Below are 23,920 nucleotides of genomic sequence, written 5' to 3' on the forward strand. Positions count from 1 at the left end.
GGTTGTTGTTGTTGTTGTTGTTGGCACTCCATCACTTATGACGTCGAGGGTTCCAGTTGATCCGATCAACGGAACAGCCTGCTTGTGAAATTAACGTGCAAGTGGCTGAGCACTCCACAGACACGTGTACCCTTAACGTAGTTCTCAGGGATATTCAGCATGACACAGTGTGACAAGGCTGACCCTTTGAATTACAGGCACAACAGAAACAGGAAGTAAGAGTGAGAGAAAGTTATGGTGAAAGAGTACAGCAGGGTTCGCCACCATACCCTGCCGGAGCCTCGTGGAGCTTTAGGTGTTTTCGCTCAATAAACACTCACAACGCCCGGTCTGGGAATCGAAACCGCGATCCTATGACCGCGAGTCCACTGCCCTAACCACTGGGCCATTGCGCCGCCCGGCTAAGTCAGGTAATGTCAAATAAAAACAAGTCCTTTTAGGCGGGCAGTATGTAACAGAATATGTTTTGTTTAACCCCAGCTCATCTCTGATCATGTTAGTTTTATAGCCAAAGACATGCCATCCTGTCTTTTCGTTTTCAAATACAATGAATCGAGGACCATACATTAACTAATGTGACCTTCCTTTCGTTTTTCACGGCAGTAGGTTGTTATGTGAAGAAGATTTGGCTGCTATTTTTAGCTGATCCAGCAATCAAGTAAAGGCTCATATCTTTCTGCAAAGAATATGGAAGAGTTATTATCTTTGGCTAGCGAATTCCCTAAAGGTTGTGCCTTCTCAAATGCAATAATGGTATTTGTTCAGTTTGAAAATATAATCTCTCCTAAGGTACAGCAGCAGCCTTGGTAGTGAAAGGAAACCTTACAACTTGATGCAAGAAGATTTCTATAGAAACAAAGAATGGATTGAAAATATTAGTAATAAAAATAAGAATAATGATGCTGAGGAACAGAGAAATGATGAGCACATTATTTACAATAATAACGGTGATACGATGGTGATAAGAATGACAACCGATGTTATGATGATGATGGTGATGATGGTAGTGGTATTGGTGGTGATGAATAAGAAATTTAAAATCTGTAAGACAGAAAAATAGACAGTATTAAGGGAAGAGCAAGAAAAAGGAGAGGAATTGACTGCTAATGAAAATGGATTACCAGTTTCAGAATGTTTAAGAGATATAAGAGGAAGAATATAAAGGGATTAAGGAAGTTGGAGATGCAATGAAGAAGATTATCACTAATAAGTGATACTAAAAAGGGGGACAAGTTTATATATATAGCAGTGAGTGAAGTTAATGATATTGTGAGAAATGATACAAGGATATAACAACTCTGATACTAATTATGTGTTAGATTGCACTGATGGAGTTATCACAGATGTAATGAGTGCTGATTCTACGAGAACATTGCGAAAACAACAGGGGAACCAGAGGAGCAGAAAGGCTAGAAATGAATTAACTCAAAAGCAATCCAAGTGCATTCCAACCAAAGAACTATTAAACATTGCATTCTCGTTCTTAGGAAAATTCTAACCAAGAGGGAAAACAGCCAAACTGAAATACGATTTTCATCTCAAGCAACTTTCACTCTTTACATATATACATACACATACATACACACACATACACACAAACATACTTACATACACAAAACACATTCATGCATACACATACACACACACAAACACATACATATATACATATACACACACATACATACATGCACAAACACATAAATACATACACACACATACGGAGACCCCCTTCGGTCATGAATGACCATGGGATTGCACCTAGAAAGTTCCCTTCCAAGGCTCAAGTCCGGGCAAGGTTGTTTATGGAAGACCAGCAGTTGCCCATGCATACCAGTCTCCCCTCTCCATGCCATCAATGTTATCCAAGGGAAAGGCAAAGGCCGATACAGCTTGGCACCTGTGACGTCGCAACTCATTTCTACAGATGAGTGAACTGGAGCAACGTGATCTAAGGTGTCTTGCTCAAGAACACAACACGCAGCCTGGTCCAGGATTCGAACTCACAACCTCAAAGTTATAAGATCGACACTCTAACCACTGAGCCATGTGCCTTCACTTACAAACATACACACATACATACATCCATACATACATATATGGAAACCATGGAGACACACTGTTGACAATTTCTCTTAGGATGAAACAGTGCAGTCCAGTATTCTCAATTTGCTTCACTCATGGGGCAGTTATCTACCCTGTCAGTATATATAAATGTGCTTCTATACTACTATAAGTGGTTTAACTCTTATTTCTAGCAATATATGTGCTTGTAGCAAATACAGTCACAATTAGTGATGACTAAATTTTGCCTATACAATTTATATTGCACCCAGTTGCCCAAATTAATTACACACACACACATATTTATATATATTACGTGTAGAAGGTTGGAAAGTAACACATGAGTTGATATGTATAAGAAAAACAGGACAAGGTGCAAAATGCTAAAATAATTTATATATATATATATATATTACATATATGTGTGTTGTGTGTGTGTATATATATATATATATATATATATATATATATATATATATATATATATATTACATATATGTGTGTTTTTGTGTCTGTATTTGCTCCCCCCAACATCGCTTGACAACCGATGCTGGTGTGTTTACGTCCCGTAACTTAGTGATTCAGCAAATGAGGCTGATAGAATAAGTACTAGGCTTACAAAGAATAAGTCCTGGGGTCGATTTGCTCGACTAAAGGTGGTGCTCCAGCATGGCCGCAGTCAAATGACTGAAACAAGTAAAAGAGATATATAAGAGAGAGAGAGAGAAGGGAATCTTGTTTGCCAGCTCTATAAATAGATGTGCTTTTATGCATCATGTATCCACATGAGAGATGTTCTCAAGGTGAATAATGCAGTAATTGGCGTTTTAACAAAACATCTTAAGATGGATATAAAGATTGTCCTTTGATAGTAATACTGCTTCTGTCACTATTACATATAAACATATATATATAAACAATATCAAACATATATTGCATGCATGTATGCGTGCATGTATGAGGGGTGCTGAAAAATTTCTGACTTTGGGTAAAAGAACATGCAGGAGGATCAGTTAATTATGGCTTTTTTCAAGGTATTCCATTCTCAGACCCACACACTTATTGCAGTGGTCCTTCGGTTTTTTTTAAGCCCTATAAAAGAACTCAGAATCTTGCTTCCTATTGATGTGGTCTCAGATTCAATCCTGCTGCACAGTATCTTGGGCAAGTATCTTCTACTTTTGCCCTGGGCCAATGAAAGCTTTGTGAGTGGATTTGGTTGACAAAAGCTAAACTGAAAGAAGTCCATTGCATATATGCATATGAATATATGTATATGTGTGTTTGTGTGTGTGTGTGTGTGTGTGTGTGTGTGTGTGCTTATGTGCACCTTCCTCTTGGCATCATGTGATGATTGTAAATGAGTATCGTTATAATACAAGTGAGGTTATTCCTTTCCAGTCTTCTATGTTCAGTAACAGGGAAATATTACCTTGATAGGAAACAGGTGAGGGTTGGTGACAGGAAAGGCATTTAACCACAGAAAATCTGCTTCAAAAAAGTGTCTGACCCATGCAAGCATGGAAAAATGGATGCTGGAATGAAGATGATTATCATTCATCATCAATTTACGTCTACTTTCTATGCTGGCATGGGTTAGATGGTTTAAATGAAATTGGTAAACTGGAGAACTACACCAGGTTCCAATTTGATTTGGCATGGTCTCTATGGCTGGATGCCCTTCCTAATTCCAACCACTCCAAGAGTGTAATGAGTGCCTTTTACGTGCCACCGACATGGGTACCAGGTATGTGTCATTGGTGTCAGCCATGACTACGATTTCACTTGGCTTGATGAGTCTTCTCAAGCATGACATATCACCAGAGGTTTCGGTCACTTGTCATTACCTCCACGAGGCCCAGCGTTCAAAGGGTGCTTTTTATGTGCCACCAGCATGGGTGCCAGTTATGTCACATGGGCATTAGCCATGACTACAATTTCACTTGGCTTGATGAATCTTCCCAAGCACAACATATCACGAAAAGCTTTGGTCACTTGTCATTGCCTCCATGATGATGATGATGATGACAATAACAACGATGATGATGATTACAATGATGATGATGATGATGATATAGATATATAAACAACCAACCACTCCTATGTTCTCTCATATAATACAGAACACAAATAGGTAATTATTACGTGTATTATGTAAAACGATGGTGTGGATGAATTTCTATATGGATTTTATAATAAAATTGAGTCAATCCAGGTAAGAACTGAAAATGGGCAGTAGGATACCATTTTGCCAAAATATTACAAATCTACCCACTACCACTTCCACCACCTTTGACAGTAAAAACAACAGCCATCGCTTCCAAGTGTGAATGACCAGGTAACATGTACCATGTTTCTGCTAGCTGTTGAGGCACCAATGTAGTTGCGAACAGACACTGACACCGTCTTAGCCCTCCTACTCTTAAAGTAGAACACTCAGGATGGGACAGCTGGAGAGAGAGAGAGAGAGAGAGAGAGAGAGAGAGAGAGAGAGAGAGAGAGAGAGAGAGAGAGAGAGAGAGACAGATAGAGACGAATATAAATTTATATATTATTTATTATTATTTATTATTATATATATATATATATATATATATATATATGCATAATAGAGTAAAAATACAAACAGACAGAACAACTGGTATCAGGTTAGATTATAACAATTATATCTTTGTACATGGTGATTGAGTTGTTATATGAGTATAGATCATAAGAAAGAAGGAAATGATAAAGTGTATAGGAAAAAGTATATACTTTTATATATATATATATATACAACAGGTTTCCACACAGTTTCCATCTACCAAATTCATTCACAGGGCATTAGCCAGCTTGGGGATATAGCAGAAGATACTTGTCCAAGGTGAACCTGAAGTCACTTGGTTGCAAAAAGAGGTTCTCACTCACACAGCCATGCATGTGTCTACAGATGCTTAAGATTAAAAAAATAATAATAAAAGTTAAAGGTGGAATCTATAAGAAAGGAAAACTAATTTAAAAATCAATTTAAAGTTGAAAAAAAAATATAGATTGTCCATTCCCTTTGCACAATGCAATTATGTTTGAAATGGGTTCATACAACATCTCTATTGGATAGATACGACAGTTTCTAACCTACTTAGCTGTCATAGAATATACCCTGACTAAAATCTGATAAAGATCATGTGAATTTGGCAAGGAAATGAAGATGGCAATGATCTTAATCCAATCAGATCACTTATATAATGACTATAATCAATCAGTTAAGAAAATAACTGAAAGGTGTAGCTAGAAATTGGTTGAAATGTAAAAGGAAATACAAATAAAAGATAATTTATTTTGAATCAGAGGAAACTGAAAAAAATTTAGAGATATATTCAATGGTGTAAAATATCAATTTGTGAAAATCTATTACAATTTCGGCAAAAATAGATCTTGCTAAAGAAATAATAAGAATAATCTTTTATTCTTTTATTCTTTAACATATTTTGGTCATTGGACTGCAATCATGTTAAGGTACCACATTGAAGTGTTTACTCAATCAAATTGAATCCAGTAGTAATTATCTTTTTAAGTCTGACAGTTATTCTATCAGCCTGTTAAGTTATAAGGACATAAACAAACCAACGTTGGTTATCAAGTAGTTGAAGGGCAAACAGCAACATCTACACATGTATAGAATCACAGAATGGACTAAACAGAACAGGAGGAGATACATGAGATGGAGAGTCACTGAAGAGGTCACATGACGTGTGACAAAATATTTCAGACAACGATACTAAAATAAGAGCAATAATAATAAAGCTGAAGTGAAGAACAAGTATATAGAACATGAGGTTGAATGGCATGACCACCCCCAAATATATGCATAGATATGTATATGAAATTGCTTCTATAACGTTTCTGTAAACTAAGCTCACTCACAAGACATCGGTCAGCCCAGAAAACATTTGTTCAATGTGTTGCACAGTGAAACAAAAGCACACAGTTGCAGAGTAAACTTCTTAACCACACAGCTATCCCTGCACCTATATGGGAAGGTCTTGTTCTCATATCATCTAAAACTGATTTTCTTCATGTGCTGTTTCATCTACAATTTAATCCCTGTGCAATACCTTCTGTTAGGGGTAGATTACAGATATTGACAGTAAACTGTAGGTTTTGAGACGTTTTTAAAAGAGGTAGTTACAACTGCTTTAGATCATTATAATTTTATTATATTATTATACTAGGCGCAGGAATGGTTGTGTGATAAGTAGCTTGCTTACCAACCACATGGTTCTGGGTTCAGTCCCACTGCATGGCACCTTGGGCAAGTGTCTTCTACTATAGCCTCAGGCCGACCAAAGCCTTGTGAGTAGATTTGGTAGACGGAAACTGAAAGAAGCCTATCATATATGTGTATATATATATATATATATATATATATATATATATATACCTGGGCTGAGGTGGTGAGGCAAGACCTTCGAACATTGGGCCTCACCGAGGCGATGCCTACTGACCGAGACCTTTGGAAATGTGCTGTGCGTGAGAAGACCCGGCAAGCCAAGTGAGATTGTTGCCAGGGCCCCTGGACTGGCTCTTGTGCGGGTGGCACATAAGATGTACCATCCTGAGCGTGACCATTGCCAGTACCGCCTGACTGGCCTGGTAGGGTTTTCGAGCGAGATCATTGCCAGTACCCCTGGACTGGCTCTTGTGCGGGTGGCACATAAAAGACACCATTTCGAACGTGGCCGTTTTCGTGCGGGTGACACGTAAAAGCACCCACTACACTCTCTGAGTGGTTGGCGTTAGGAAGGGCATCCAGCTGTAGAAACTCTGCCAAATTAGATTGGAGCCTGGTGTTGCCATCCGGTTTCACCAGTCCTCAGTCAAATCGTCCAACCCATGCTAGCATGGAAAGCGGACGTTAAACGATGATGATGGTGTGTATGTATGTATGTATGTATATATTTGTGTGTCTGCGTTTGTCCTCCCAGCATAGCTTGACAACCAATGCTGGTGTGTTTACGTCCCCGTAACTTAGTGGTTCGGCAACAGAGACCAATGGAATAAGTACTAGGCTTACAAAGAATAAGTCCTGGGGTCGATTTGCTCGACAAAAGGTGGTGCTCCAGCATGGCCGCAGTCAAATGACTGAAACAAATAAAAGAAAAGAACAAAAGAATATTATCATATATCTAATTAACTAAATTGCCAACTTTTGTTATTCCACACTGTAGGAGTGAGCTGTAATAACAGTTAGAACAGATCCTACAAAACACTGCTTGTCACAGCTGACTAGTTTGCAGAATGCATTTAGGATGTGAAGACAATTCGGAAGCTCATCAAGCAATGAAGTTTTGTGTTAAACAGGGCAAAAACTCGAGAGAAACTTATGGGATGCTCCAGATTAGCTTGTATAAGCCGAGCCTCTGTTTTTGTTGGCACAAGAGGCTAGGTAAAACAAGTCTACTGAAAAGCACAGAATGATCCCCTTTTTGACAGAAGGGCATCAAAACTACATCCACAGAGCTCCCTCTGACCAGACAGTCAACAAAGAGTACTTTGTGGAGGGTTTGAGGGAGTTCACGAGGAGATTTCATCACAAAATGCCAGAGATCCAGGACAATGCACCAGTCCACAATTCCATCCTAGTAACTTAATAAAGAAGGGTATCAAAACTGTCTCTCACCCCACCCCTACTGTCCAGACCTTGCTCCTTGTGATTTCTGGTTGTTCGCCAAGCTAAAAGAAAAGATGAAGGAGGCTGTGACACGGGTCCTGGACACTTTCACTTCACAGAGAACATCCAAGGGGGTCTTCATAACGTGGCTGCAGCACTACAACAAGTGCATTAAAGTCAGAAGATTCTACTTTGAAGGAAATTAGAGTCTTGCATTTCTTTGAAATTAATTATTTTCTCTCTTGAAAACGTCTGAAAACTTTTGGAATGCATCATGTATTTCCTGCCTACACTGCTGAGAGTTTGTCTCCTATTATTAACTTTCAATACAGAAGTTGATTTTTCAGAGATATGTTTTAATCCCTACACCTTATTTTCTTGTTTGAATTGCTTCAATAACATATTATAAATACTGATAAGAGAGTTCTCTACATAAAAAATACAAACTTGAAAAATCATTTCAATTGTATCAGCCATATTGTTCGTAGTATACGTCTTTCAATGCATCACTTCATCTTGCAATGCTATTGTATAGTGAAACTCAACACCTCATCACTGCTATACAATGATATTTAAACTTTTAACAAGAGAAGGAAGGATTATATTGCCAGCTTTCACAGTAAGCATTAACAACAACAATCATCATACTGCAGATATCATTTAATATCATAGCAACAACAACAACAACAGCAAAACTTGTGATAAAAATAAACTCCAAAGATATTAAGAGATTTATATAGAAAAGTTAATGACATGCAAATAAATATATAAGAAAAGAACTGAAGATATGACAGAAGACATATATAAAACTGTATTAAAGAGTGTATCACATACATACATATTCTGTGTGTGCGTGTGCATGTATGTGTGCATGTATGTATGTATATGTGTGTATATGTATATATACACATATAGCTTGTTATGCCATATGGATAGAGCCTGAGGATTGCATGAAAGCATTAGACATGTTACAAAATGCTGTCTAAGCTCTCTTCATCACATGAAACTACTGGTAGCTCATAAAAATATATACTGTATGTATTAAATGATATTTCTTTCTCACCAGATGGAGTACTTTTTTTGCTGATCTTACCATCACAGAACAGTTGTTGTTGTTTTTTCCTTCTCAAGCTATGCCTGGCTCATAAGGGCCAGTTTCCCGGTTTCATTGGCGTACAGGTTCCCCACCTGGATGGGACGCTGGTCCATCACAGGTGAGCTGCTAAATGCAAGTGGAAAGTGTGAGAGAAAGTTGTGGCAAAAGAGTCAGCAGAAGTCCACCGTTACCTTCTGCCGGAGCTGCATGGAGCTTAGGTGTTTCGCTCATAAACACACACATCGCTGGTCTGAGATTTGAACCCACTATCTCTCAACCGTGAGTCCACTGCTCTAACCATTAGGTCATGTACCTCCACTACACACACATATATATATATATAGAGGAGCACTCTGTTGGTTACGACGATGAGGGTCCCAGTTGATACGATCAATAGAACAGCTTGCTTGTGAAATTAACGTGCAAGTGGCTGAACAATCCACAGACATATGTACTGGGAAGACAGTTTTTGTATGTAGCAAATGCTCAGAGGCAATGAACATTGAAAATGTGAAGAAAACAGCCTCTGTCACATACAAGTAGTTGATAGCTTCCATTACCTAAGTGATCAAGTCAGTAGTGGGGGCAGTTGCTCTGAGAGTGTGGCTGCTAGAAGAAGGATAGCCTAGGCAAAGTTCAGAGAGCTCCTACCTCTGCTGGTGACAAAGGGCCTTTCGCTGAGAGTAAAAGGCAGACTGTATGATGCATGTGTGTGAACATCCATGCTACATGGCAGTGAAACATGAGCCATGACTGCTGAGGACATGTGTAAGTTTGCAAGGAATGAAGCTTGTACGTTCTGCTGGATGTGTAATGTCAGTGTGCATACACGACAGAGTGTAAGCACCCTAAGAGAAAAGTTGGACATAAGAAGCATCAAATGTGGTGTGCAAGAGAGACGACTGCGTTGGTATGGTCACATGTTGCACAGGGATGAGGACAACTGGGTGAAAAAGTATCACACCCTAGCAGTAGAGGAAACCTGTGGAAGAGGTAGACCCGAGAAGACTTGGGATAAGGTGGTGAAGCATGACCTTTGAACGTTGGCCCTCACTGTGGTGATGACAAGTGACTGTAACCTTTGGAGATATGCTGTGCTTGAGAAAAACCAGCAAACCAAGTGAATTCATAACCATGGCCTATACCAGTGCAGCATAACCAGCCCATTTAAGAGCACCCTTCAATCATTGGACAATAATCTGCACTTGCTAAGGCCTGTTGAGGCAAGTGAAGTCGTTGTTATGGCCGATGACAGTACTGTCTAATTGGCAACCATGCCAGTGGCACATAAAAAGCACCATTCAAACATGGTCATTGCCAGTGCCACCTAATGGCAGTGGCATTTAAAATGCACCATTCGAACATGGCTAATGCCAGTACCACCTGACTGGCCTTCATGTTGGTGGCATGTAAAAAACACCCACTACACTATTGGAGTGGTTGGTGTTAGGAAGGGCATCCAGGTGTAGAAACAGTGCCAGATCATATTGGAGCCTGGTGCAGCTCTCTGGCTCACCAACCCTCAGTCAAACCGTCCAACCCATGCCAGCATGGATAGTGGACGTTAAACAATGACGATGGTGCTGATGATGATATGTATGTATATATGGATACAAAACAGGCTTCTTTCAGATGCCTTCTGCCAAATCTACACACAAGGATTTTGTTTGTCCTGAGCTATAGTAGAAGGTGCCATGCAGTATGATTGAACCTGAGATCATGTAATTTGAAAGCAAGTTTCCTAACCACATAGCCATGCTTGCAAATTCAAGTAATAACTATTTACAAACAACCTGTAGGGAATATCTTGCCTATGGATTAAGGAAATATTTGTTCTGTCATGAGTGTCATGAGATTTTAATACAGATTAAAGACTAAGGATTATGTGTAATATCTTCTTCAGTTAATTAATTAACTCAAACTGTGATTCAAATGAACAACAACAACAATAACAAATATCTTGGATAACTAATAAATAATGTTTTTAGAGATTTATCATGGTTTGATGTTTCTTGTTTGATTAATAATAGCAATTGCTGCCTTTTGATTAGCGATTTTATATGATGGCATCAATAAAGGGCAAAGCATAAAGACCCCCTTCAGTCATGAATGACCATGGGATTGCATCCAGAAATTACCCTCCGAGACACAGCTCTGGGCGAGGTTTTTTTATGAAGACCAGCAATTGCTTATGCATACCAGCATCCCCTCTCCATACCAGTGATGTTATCTAAGGAAAGGCAAAGGCTGATACAGCTTGGCACCAGTGATGTCGCAACTCATTTCCAAGAATCGAACTTACTATCTCATGATTGTGAGCCCAACGCTCTGACCACTGAGCCATATGCCTTCACTAGCATCTGTGATAGAAGGAAGTACTGTCAACAAATGGTGTGTGAAGCTTCTTCGTCTTCAGCACTTTCGTCACTGGCTCTTGAATCATTGTGGCATATCTGTAGCAGCCAAGGTAATCTAGCATATCACAGTCGGCTAGTAACATACCCGTGGAGTTGACAATGTTCTTGTCTTGGATAGAGTGACCTGAATTTTGAAGGACCAGTTTCAAAAATTGCATAGGAGTTCCCAATGTTTTGGCCAGGTACAATATTAGCACTTTCCAGCAGTTGCAGTGGCAATGTTGCTAAGAATTTTCCCATAAATATTTGGCAATACTAAAATATCAAACTGTTGAGGATGAGAGAGCATCTGAATGCAAGCATTGTCAATAATCATATTACTGAATTCAATTTGGTGATATTCTTTTGTGATATTTTTACAACATTCTAGAAATAGTCTATCACCAAGTTTCATTATGTTTGCCATGTGAATAGCTATGGGTTTTTGTGTCTATGTTACACAGCAAAATCAAATGCATATTTCACAGTATTCGTAGATCATTTGCTGGTGATGGGTTTCATACTTTTAACAACCCTGTACACATCCGCATAATCTGAGTTGGCAATGATGTATGATAACATGTCCAGCCATGGGAAAATATTACCTTGCTTGGAAACAGGCAAGTGTTGGCAACAGGTCGGGCATCTGACAACAGAATATCAGCCTCAGCAAACTCCATCTGACTCATGCAAGCATGGAAAAAATGGATATTAACATGATGATAATAATAATGATGACCATCATCATCATTATCATTAATGGAGACATTTATATTTATATTTGTTTAATAAGTTAATTATCTCTGATGTGATAAACTAAAAATACAATCTTTCATCCAATAAATCTCACTGATTAAATGTAGGAATCATTACTACCAAGAAAGAAAACAGCAGAGAATTTAAACATTCATATTGAACAGCACCCAAGTTCAGCATTAGTGATTGATAGTAGTAATTACCTGATCAACACAAACATTTTCCACTGTGAAATTGAACCAGACTCGGAAGCGAGGATTGCAAGTGTCAGGTCGGATAAACAGATCATATTCGTACTCCGTTATGTAATCAACACGTCCAAGATTTCCTGGAGATGGAAGAGTTTGAAAGAAAAAGTATCTTGAGAAAAGTGTAAAAGTTAGAGAACAATAAAGTTGTTAGGAAATTATGGATTAGCATCATGTGATGGTATATCTAATAGTGTGTATTGTATAAAGCTGATATTGTGCATGTATGTGTGTTTATATAAGGAGATGCGATAGGGAACAATCATGTCAAGTTTGTTTTGCTTTATTTGTGTTTTTGCCTGATTAATGCTCTAAAATATTTCTAAAAAATGAAGAAGAAGAACAGAATAAATTCAATAGATTGATTTTGTTTTTCATGCCAAGTAGGAAAGATTAATCTTCTGTAAAAGCCAAAAAGTTTAATTTTACTTCTATTTAAATTCAAGTGGACTGAATTGTTGCTTATTTTTCGACACAGCAGAAAAGTTTATCCTTATTGTCATCATCATCATCCTCTTCCTCATTATTATGATTATTATGGTTATTAATATTATTATCATTATTATTATTACTATCATCATCATCATTATTATTGTCATCATCATCATTATTCATTTTGGCAAATATTCTTTCCTAAGTTTTCGTTTTTGGTTTTATTTTCATTTTATTATATATATATGTATATATATATATATATATATATATAAATATATATGATAATTATTTTCATAATAATTTATCATCTCTAGTTTATTAGCATCATCTTCTGGATAATATAAGAGATAGATAAAAATTGTGATGTAATGAGTTGAAAGTTAATTATATTAAAAGATATTAGCTTGATATATTTTCATGAAATTCAATAGATCACAACTCTCTCTCTCTCTCTCTCTCTTTCACTCTTCCTCTCTCTAATTAAAAGTAGCTTCAACAAAAATATCCAAAAGAAAGAAAGTAAACCTAACAAACATGCTAACATAATGTTGAAATAGTTCTGGTCATTATCAAAGTGCAATAGTGTACAGTTTCGGAGTGCACTGATATTAATTTTTCAGAGAGTTGCTTCATAACTGTAATTTGTGATTCAAAATCTTGAATAGAACTAATTTTCCTGTCACAGAATATGAAAACAGTTTACTGCAATGGAAGAAGGTGATGGCTTTTGTAAGTTTTGTTGTGTTTTTGTCCTTAAGTGAAAACTTCTCTATTTTGAGTAATTTAAGCTGTCAAAGAAAGATCATTAGAGCTAGCGCCATTCAAGACAAACTTCATCAATACACAACCAAAATGAAATAGATAAAACTGCAAGTTACACAATATTCTTTAAAATATGGTATTGAAATATTCCAAATATATGCTATTTTAATTACATATTAGTTCAATTTTTTTTGTGGTAGTAGCTTAACAGACTTTTTCAGTTAGTTTGTAATTAAGTACAACTATGCTACAATATTTGCCAACAACAGATTAACACCAGCAATCCCAGCATACTAATGTAGCTTATTTCAAACCCAGTAACCCATTCTTGAACATCAGTTAGTTGTGCGACACAAATTTTTTGACGAAAGTCTGAAATCACCAGAACATTTAGCAATAGCACCAATGCATGTATAATCCACTGCAACAAAATGCAATGCGTGCAGCCAGCTCTGTTTAAAAATAACATTAACACAATTTTTATACAACAAAATATTTGACAGAATGACGGTGCGTCATATTAACACTTTTCATGTTTCATTCATTGTGTGCAGGTAGAGAATCTTGAATGCTGATGGTTTGGGGAATATAAAAAATGATCTTTCAATACTTTTGATACTTTTTGAGGTTTATCACTGGTATGTATGTATGTATGTATAATACACACACACACACACACATATATATATATATATATATATATATATATACACACCACACAACTTGAAGTTTTGTGGGCTCATCAAATGATCCTGACTGCTCAGGCTCATAGATATCTACATACATGTATATCTGGTAAGAAGCTTGCTTCCCAACCACAGGTTCAGTCAGTCCCACTGTGTGGCACTTTGGGCAAGTTTCTTCTACTATAGCCTCAGGCCTACCAAAACCTTGTGAGTGGATTTGGAAGATGAAAACTGAAAGAAGCTATATATATATATATATGGGAAAAGTAAAAAGAAAAAAATATACATTGGATATAAAAAGTAACGATAAATGTATACAAATAGATGAACTGAGGTAGAATTAAGAGGTATAAAAGTCACTATTTTGAATTGTTGAAGAGATTCAAAGTCAAGCTGGTAAAGAGATTCAAAGTCATACCAGCTTTGAAAGCCACTGAACAGCTTTTGATGATAACAGTATGACTTTGAATCTCTTTAACAATTCAAAATAATGACCTTATACCTCTTAATTCAACCTCAGTTCATCTATTTGTATATATTTATTGTCACTTTTCATTAAAAAAGCCTTTATCTTTTTTTATATCCAATGTACATTCTTTTTTTTTTTACTTTTCTCATATTTATACCATGTGTAGTCTCTTTTCTCTTTGAAACCTATTTCTATTATATATATATGTATGTATGCATATATCTGTGTGTGTGTGCCTTTATGTCTATTTTTGTGCCCCCCTCCATCACCACTTGACAACTGGTGTTGGTGTGTTTATGTCCCTGTAACATTGCAGTTGGCAAAACAGACCGATAGAATAAGTACTAGGCTTACAAAGAATAAGTTCTGGGATCGATTTCTTCGACTAAAACCCTTCAAAGCAGCGCTCCAGTGTGGCCACAGTAAAAAGAATAAAAGAATGAAAGAATACAAATATAAATATGTGTGTGTGTGAAAGAGAGAATAATATATATATATACATGTATTCCGTTGGTTATGATGACAAGGGTTCCTGTTGATCCGATCAACAGAAAAGCCTGCACGTGAAATTAATGTGCAAGTGGCTGAGCACTCCACAGACACGTGTACCCTTAACGTAGTTCCCAGAGTATGACAAAGCTGCCCATTTGAAATACAGGTACAACAGAAACAAGAAGAAAGAGTGATAGAAAATTGTAGTGAAAAGGCACAGCACAGTTCACTACTACACCCCTGCCAGAGCCTCGTGGAGCTTTTGTTGTTTTTTTGCTCAATAAACACTCACAACGCCTGGTCTGGGAATTGAAACCATGATCCTACAACTGCGAGTCAACTGCCTTAACCACTGCCCTAATCATTGTGCCTCCACATACATACATATATATACATATGTAGTGGCCACAATATAAGGGTCAGTAAGAACAAGTGTGTTCAGACTAGATATTTTACACATATTTAGATATATCTAGTATCTATCTGTTGTGAAAAGTTCAAGTAAATGGAACAAGTATTTCGTAAGTTATGAGGAAATAAACAATCTTCCATATTGCAGCTGCCAAAAGTTAAATGTTACATTCACCTGCCTCGCAAAGCAAGAACAGATACAAGAAACATTGCCAGAGCTCAAGAAAATTTGTGTAGCAAGTGAGTTGTGAGACGGGTTTTAAAGTCAAGAATCCATTGCACTTTGAAGTGCTTTTCATAGGAAAAGTTACATTCCAAGAATAATTCATACTCTCAATGAAGATGATCCAGGCCAAAGAGAACGGTTTTGTGAGTGAAACTCAACAAGATGTGTAGAAGATGCACACTTTTCAACAAAGATTTTTTGGAGAGACAAGGCTAAATTTAAATTAATTGGCTTAATTAACCATCACCTGAGGGAGGATCAACAAGTAAATTGACAAGGAGTTAGAGTATGGTGTAACTGAACAATTCTTTTTTTGACAGTAGTGTAACTGGTTCCATTTACTTAAGCTTGCTGCAAAAGTCTGTTATGCAAAGCATCCAAGAGGATTTTGAAAATGTGGAGTTCTATTTGATGCAAGATGGAGCAACCCAACACTACTACAGAAATGTAAAGGCCAACTTGGATAAGATTTTGCCAAAAGGGTGAACTAGAGGAAGAGGTTCAGTAAAATATTCTCCATGTTTACAGGTACTCACACCATTTATGGGGATACATTAGAATGGGGAAATGATTTTACTCCCCAAATCAGTCACCCTTCAGGTCAAATCCCTAAGAAAATACCTAAAATCATTCAAGGAATAAACATAAACATGAGAAATAAAAATATATATAAAGAGATAAAATCTGTAAACTAATCCCTACATTAACGGTATTAATATAATTATTAAGAGTTACAATCTAAAAATATTGAAAAAGAGTATTATAGTAAGCAAGCTTAAAACATTATGGAATAAGTAGATAATAGTAAAAAAAATATGTTAGTGCATAAAGTTACTAAAAGATGGATGTCAATATTGTTTATAAAATAAAAATACGAAAACATGACTTATCTGCCAGCGGTTAACCAAAATGGCTGTGCTATAGAATTTATACTAAAAGGTCACGTGATAAATATGGCGTCTATTACACATAAGTATATGCGTATTATAATTACTAAAATAATAACGAAAATATCGAAAAAATAATCTACCTAAAATAAAAAGTTTCTTGAAAATTAAAAATACTAAAATATTTAAACTTGTAAATTAACGTAGAGTAATAACTATACACACAGGAAAATTCTATATTACGTAAATAATGCTATAAAAATTAATACTGAAAAGTCACGTGATAAACATGGCGTCCATTACCAGTGGTAAGTACATGTTATAATTACTAAAATAATAACGAAAATATCGAAAAAGAAAATCTACCTAAAATAAAAAGTTTATTGAAGATTAATAATACTAAAATACTTAAAACTCTCAGATTTACGCAGAATAACAACAATACCAAATACGAAAGTTATATATTACTTAAATAATGTTATGAAACATTGCAAAAGACTGCTCATATTATCGTTGAATACTTAAAGTAAAGGTAGTTATATGTTCCAATTTTGTATAATATTGTGATGATTAAAGTGTATTCTAAAGCTAATTTGATGTATTTTACGCTACTGATCATAACTATAAGTTGGTACCTAATCCTAGGTTTAAATAAATAAATTAGTTATTTAAACTTATTATATAAGTAATTTAATTTATGTCTGCATTTAATATTACGTTCATGGTGGGAGTAAATGAATTTTTTATTAGCTAATAATATCTGTTTAAATTCATTAGTACATAATAAGCAGAATTTATTCCCTATCCTATATGATTTAGCCTTGCAAACTATTTCCCATTTTAACTCGTATACTATTCTTTTCGATTTAAGTTCCCAAATGTATTTACTAAGGCCCGTAGAGTTAATTAAATTTCTGTTCTTAAAAGAATTCATTTGTTGGGTCACCCGGGATTTAATTTTATTGGAAGTCGATCCAATGTAAGTAGTATTTATGTTATCTTTACTATTACAGTTATTATCCGTCAAAATCTCTATACATTTATCTACTACGTCCTCAACGTTACACTATTAATAAATTTATATTTAGTCTCATCACTAAAATTACAATCAATTATATTTTGGACTCCAATGGAGGTATTAATTTATTATTGTAAAACTTATTCAATTTAAATTTATTAAAGGATGAAATAACATTGCCAACATTATTAGTGGTAGAGTAACCAACTCCAAAATTATTGCTAGAAAATGTGTCCTTATATTTCTTGTTGTCTTTAATAAATATCTTAATTAGATTTAAAATATTTTTAATAATGTTAGTTTTTACCTGTATCCCATAGGGAATTATTAGCCATATTTTCTTCTTCTTATTATTATTACTATGAGGTTTTTTGTTCATATTACTACCTATTTCTGGCTTTAGGTGATTCTGAATGCTGTGTTTATTATAATAGAAGGTGTATTCATCATTTAAGTTATCTTTTAAATTATAATTATATTTAGAATTGCTGAAAAATTTAATATTATGATTATATCCTGCCTTATGTTTATTGAATATCTCATCGTTGGAAAAAAGTACTGAAATTCTTTTCCCTATATTATTTACTAACGCTTTTTTAATAGAAGGTGGATGGTTACTCTTAGCGTTAATATATTTCAGGTTTTCGTTATTTTTATGGTAAGTTTGAGTTATACCTGTTATTAAGTTGAAATTTATATCAACGTTTTTGTAATTTTTTTTCATGTAACAGCACCCTAATTTGCACATACAATGTGCTATGTGCTCAGAGCTCGTAGATTGCTTGGAGAAACAAGACACATTATAAAATTCTACCCAACCAGGTGCCTCAGAGGCAAGAAACTATTAGTAGCACATATTTTAATACCATATCCATTAATATATATATATATATATATATAAATATATATATATATATATATATATATATATATATATATTTGCTATGGTGCTTGAACTGCTAACCTTAAAGAAAGCCTAAATTTATATCAGTACAGAGCACTGCAAATTCGGGTGAGCATGCAACATGAATAATTCACAATGTGAATAAACAAAACAAACAAGAAACAATATGGCTGGTTATCAATCATGTTAAAATACTCAACTAATCAACTAATTATTAACCCATTTGATATCAACCTGCCTGAAACCACCTCTGGCTCTGGAGTACAAATGTCTTGTTTTCAAAAGTTCTAAATTAAAATCTTCCACCAAACCTTAGTCACAATTTTATGTTCCTAACACTAGCCTAATGATAACTAAGTTATTTCACTAAATTCTTTGTTATATTTAAAATTAATTGAAAGAAACACAGAACATCTCAACAGAAATATGGTAACAAAAGGGTTAATCAAGTAATATTTTATCAACAGCTTATTAATGAAAAGTAACATGAAACTACAGGAATGGTAGAAAATGCAGTATTTTCTATTTTAAACTTCAGTCTTAAATTGAAATTGTGTCAGAGTTAGGATTGTGTTTCTTCTATAGCCAACAGATACCAGTAATATACTGATCTGTAAACGACCTTCATCACTAATAAAATAAATGACCTTGAGTCTAATGAAAATATTTACTGCAAAGAATGAAGTTCTCAAACGTTTGAAAGATTTATTAATTATGTTATAAATTCCAAGAGAAACTGACACCTTAGCTACCATTTTGGCTTTAATGTTGTAAAGTGCCACAGTTTTCAGAAGTTTTAGCAAAGTTCAACTTAACAGAAGTCAAACAAAAAATTTCATATACACACACAGATGCGCGATCACATTTTTTAAAATTATTCTTTGAAAGGTTTTATATCAATAGTTATTCTCATTAAATTTGAAATTTATTAATACTTCAAGAGAATTCACAAGGTGGTAATGAGGGATGGGGGAAGGAAGGTGAGAGGAGAGACAAAATGGACTTGGAAGAAACAATGCTTTTGATATTTCTTTAAGAAACTAGATATCTGATTATTTTTTAATATTTTTTATGACTACATATTATTTCAGGAACTAACGCCTGATTTCACTGCTCAATCAAAATAGTTTTCTGTACTTTAGGTGATGAGAAGAATATGGCATGAAAATCATAAAAGGAATGATTATTGATATAAATGACCATAAAGCCAATAGACGTTGACAAAGATATTTCAACAGTTAAAGAAAGAGTGAGAGGAGTATATATTTTGGAAATGATGTACAAAAGACACAGAAATGATCATTGATTTTTATGGAGGGTACATGGCAGTTTACTGCTTTTCTTTTATTTTTATATAGGACAAAAATATTCTTGCTGAAAGATCGATAATGTTTTGAAATGTACTGGAATGACCAATTCAAAGAAAGAAAAATGCAGAAGACTGATATAAAGAGATGGAGATAAAAAAAAAGAAAAGAAAAGAAAGAGGAGAAATGGAAAAAGATGTAAAGCTCTTTGAAGATGACAAGAAAGACACCTGTCAAATATGAGACAACTAATATTAACTGTTCAACTTTAAAATATCAGTGAAAATAATCAAATATTCATATGGGAATTTTGTGAGAGTTGTGTTGTGTGTAAAGACTATTGTGGACTCAAATATTATATGTATGTGTGTGTGTCAATAAATATGTAAAGATGAAGTTATAGAAGCACGTTATGCTCATATATAATATAGATATGTTATGTTCATACATAATATAGACATATACAAATGCATATGTCTGTTGCCATATGGATTATTGCCATGCACAGATCTACTTTTAAGTGTACAGTATGCTGCAACATGGATGTTGTGAAAGTAGGCTTATGAATAGGTCAAGGAGATTTAAATATGGTTGACTGCCTACAAGAAGCAAAATGAATGCAATGTTCCATAGGTTTTTGGTTCAAAACCAATTTCAATTGTGAATATCTCTGGGAAGGACATAAACTCCACAACAGTACTTTGGTTGTTGTTTTTTTTAATATTATTTGGTTCGGTTAGGAGTGGGGGATGTTGTCAAGCATGACCACAGCCATAATGTCTGTTATGATCTTAAGAACCAAAAGAACCTAACAGATATTTTGAAAATTTTATCTGTAGCAGAATAGCCGAAATATGTTAAACTTATCTAAAACTTAGCATGTATCTGATGTCTAAATTCTAATGAATTCAAAATATAAAACATGGTCGTGTGTGTGTGTGTGTGTGTGTGTGTGTGCTAATGCACTCATACTTAGTTAAATGAATAGATAAACATATCTGAAGTATATATTCATTTTGACTGCACCCTTATATATATATATATATATATATATATATATATATATATATATATATATATATATATGTGTGTGTGTGTGTGTGTGTGTGTATAGATATATATGTGTGTGTGTTTGTATATATATATATATATATATATATATATATATACACACACATATGTGTATATATATATATATATATATGTACATATGTAAATAATATGTATATATGTGCATGTCTGTGTATGTATGTGTATATATATATATATATATATATATAGCTTTGTTGGTATATATGTATATTTGTCCAGTAATATGCATGTTTGGGAGATAAAGAATGTATATGCATGCACATGAAACCTTCACACAAAGCTGTAGTTTACAGTTGCAATTTAACAAACTATTCAATATTCATCCCTGTACAACAACCAGAAACAATACATTTCCAATATTTGTGGCACTGATGTTCCATTATTACAGATAAGAGTCTTTGATGTTTGAAATTCTAATTCATTTAAAATTTATCTTCAAATGCGTTTACTCAGCAGAATCTCAGTGAAATTTGTGAGGTGATCTATAAAGTTGGTGGTAAGAGAGTACGCTGATATTTTACATTTTTGTTTGGTTACAGATGAGATTGTTAAACTGAATACATTGGCAGAGATTAGAAAATATATAAAGTTGTCTGTCATAGGATGTTGTGTTTACTGGAGACAGTAGGAAAGAGATGAGCAGAAGGACGATGACATGAGTGGGAGGAAAGAACCAGGACATGGGTAGGAGGAAAGAGACTGATAGGAGGAGGAGGATAAAAGGTGACAATGACCAGAACACGGATCAATCAAAAAGACAACAGGAGTAGGAGTAAGGATGGTAATGAAATGAGTTGAAGGAAAAAGAGACAAGAATGGTAGGAGTAGGAGAAAAAATGTCAGTGATAGGAATAGGAAAAAAGCAACCATGATAGGAGGAGGAGAAGAAAAGGTAACAGGAGTAGGAGAAAAAAAGTAGTGATGACTGGGATTGGGGAAGGAAAAATAGCAGGAGTAGGAGGAGAAAGACATGATCAAGAAGAGGCAGAGAAGAAAGATAAGAATGACAAGTGGAGGAGGAGGAGAAAACCAGGAAGAAGGGTAGAAATAGGAGGGAAAAGATTGAACACGAGAAAAGAAGAATTTGGAAGAAGACGATAATGATGATAATTGTGTTTATAATAATATCCACTGTTAGAATTTAAGTGATTAATTACTTCTCTTGATGAAGTATAGCTTAATTATTTCTGGAGAAACAAGAAACATAAATGAATGAACCAAAGAACATCACCACAGCATTGTTTGTTGATGTGACTGGATAGATTCATTGCCCTTCATACAGACACATGAATCTGATACCTGTAATTAATCATTCTCTTACCATTTTTGCACTTATCTTTTGTTTGTGTTCTTACTTAAAAACCACTTATCTGTTGCAAAGCAAATATGCCAAGTGACTTCATTTTAATTAACTTATTTTATATGTCATGCTTCAATAACAAGTCAATTTGAACCTGTAATTAAGAACCTGGAATTCATATAGTGTAGGGCAGTGAGCTGGCAGAATTGTTAGCATGCCAGACAAAATGCTTAATAGTATTTCATCCATCTTTACACTCTGAGTTCAAATTCCTTTTCTACTCCAGGCACAAGGCCCCAAATTTTTTTGTGGGGAGGAGGCCAGTCAATTAGATCGACCCCAGTATGCCCAGAGATGGGCAAAATGCTGCTAAGCATTTTCCAGGCATGCTAACGATTCTGCCAGCTTCCCACCTTATTTTGAATTGTAACTATTGAGCAACAATATTGTTGGTTTTCAAAAGACCAATTATTGCATCACTGTATTCCTGGCAATGAGAGTGACAAGGAAATGTCTCTAACCATGGAGCAGAACAAATATTATTTTCTACTCTAGGTACAAGGCCCGAAATTTTTGGGGAGGAGGCCAGTCTATTAGATCGACCCCAGTATGCAACTGGTACTTAATTTATTGACCCCAAAAGGATGAAAGGTAAAGCTGACCTCAGTGGCATTGGAGCTCAGAACATAAAGACTGATGAAATACCGGCATGCTAACATTTCTTATTTCTTTATTGCCCACAAGGGGCTAAACATAGAGGGGACAGATAAAGGGATTAAGTCGATTACATCAACCCCAGTGCATAACTGGTACTTAATTTATCGACTCCAAAAGGATGAAAGGCAAAGTCGACCTTGGCGGAATTTGAACTCAGAACGTAATGGCAGATGAAATACCGCTAAGCATTTCGCCCGGCATGCTAACATTTCTGCCAGCTATCTGTTGATATGGCATGCACAGAAAAGATATTTCAGCTAGAAAAAGACCAATATGATATATTGGTCAAGGCAAGTTGCACATTTCAGATGGATGGATGGGGATATCCTAATGATATCTTATAGTTTAGTGCTAAAGTATAAGTAATCCATAGTCTAAAGAGGGAAACAGAAAATAGTTCATCATAGATTGGCTGATATATGTGAGAGAAAGGCTAAAGTTAAGAGCAATGAACAAATCTTAGCTGTTGCATGGTTGGAGTGATGCATCCAGTTTGTTATGATGGTTGTATAGATGATAGAGAGGAAAAACATGTTACAGAAGAAACTAGAATTCCTTGATTACATCAATGCTGCTCAATACCTCTGAAGGAAGCCATATTGATGGAAAGTACTAAATCAGTGAGATCACTAGTTGACAACTGAAGAAGGGATTGTCAAACAATGCAAGCTTTATGGAAAATATAAATGTAATGATCTTTTTAGCATAATTTGGCAAAGCTCAAAACCCATAAGACAACAGTCAGTCAAAACCATAATGCCCTTCCACACCTGTCTCCAGGTTTCTCTGTAAGTAATTACATTGAACTTTTTGGTACTCAGTACTTTCTTCCATTGCTCAATCTTACCATTGTCCAGAAATATTTAACCATTACATGGATTTATAAATCAATAATGTCAGAAATATATATACTGTTTACATCAGTGGTTCCCAAACTTTTTCAGACTGCCACCCACTTGGCATCCAAGCCTCATTCCTAGCACACCCCTCTTCCTGCCCCCACTAAC

General features: G+C 35.2%; 1 protein-coding gene across 1 annotated transcript in view; it reads right to left on the reverse strand.

Moving 5' to 3' along the window:
- LOC106877315 (cytosolic carboxypeptidase 6-like) overlaps positions 1–23,920 on the reverse strand; it is a 1,751,930-nt gene that overhangs the window by 1,463,207 nt on the left and 264,803 nt on the right. The window contains exon 3 of the mRNA XM_052971128.2: positions 12,163–12,287. Coding sequence (XP_052827088.2) covers positions 12,163–12,287 — 125 coding nt within the window. The remainder of the gene's footprint in view (positions 1–12,162; positions 12,288–23,920) is intronic.

This window comes from Octopus bimaculoides, chromosome 10, assembly GCF_046866305.1.
Source record: "Octopus bimaculoides isolate indiv1 chromosome 10, ASM4686630v1, whole genome shotgun sequence".
NCBI lineage: Eukaryota > Metazoa > Mollusca > Cephalopoda > Octopoda > Octopodidae > Octopus > Octopus bimaculoides.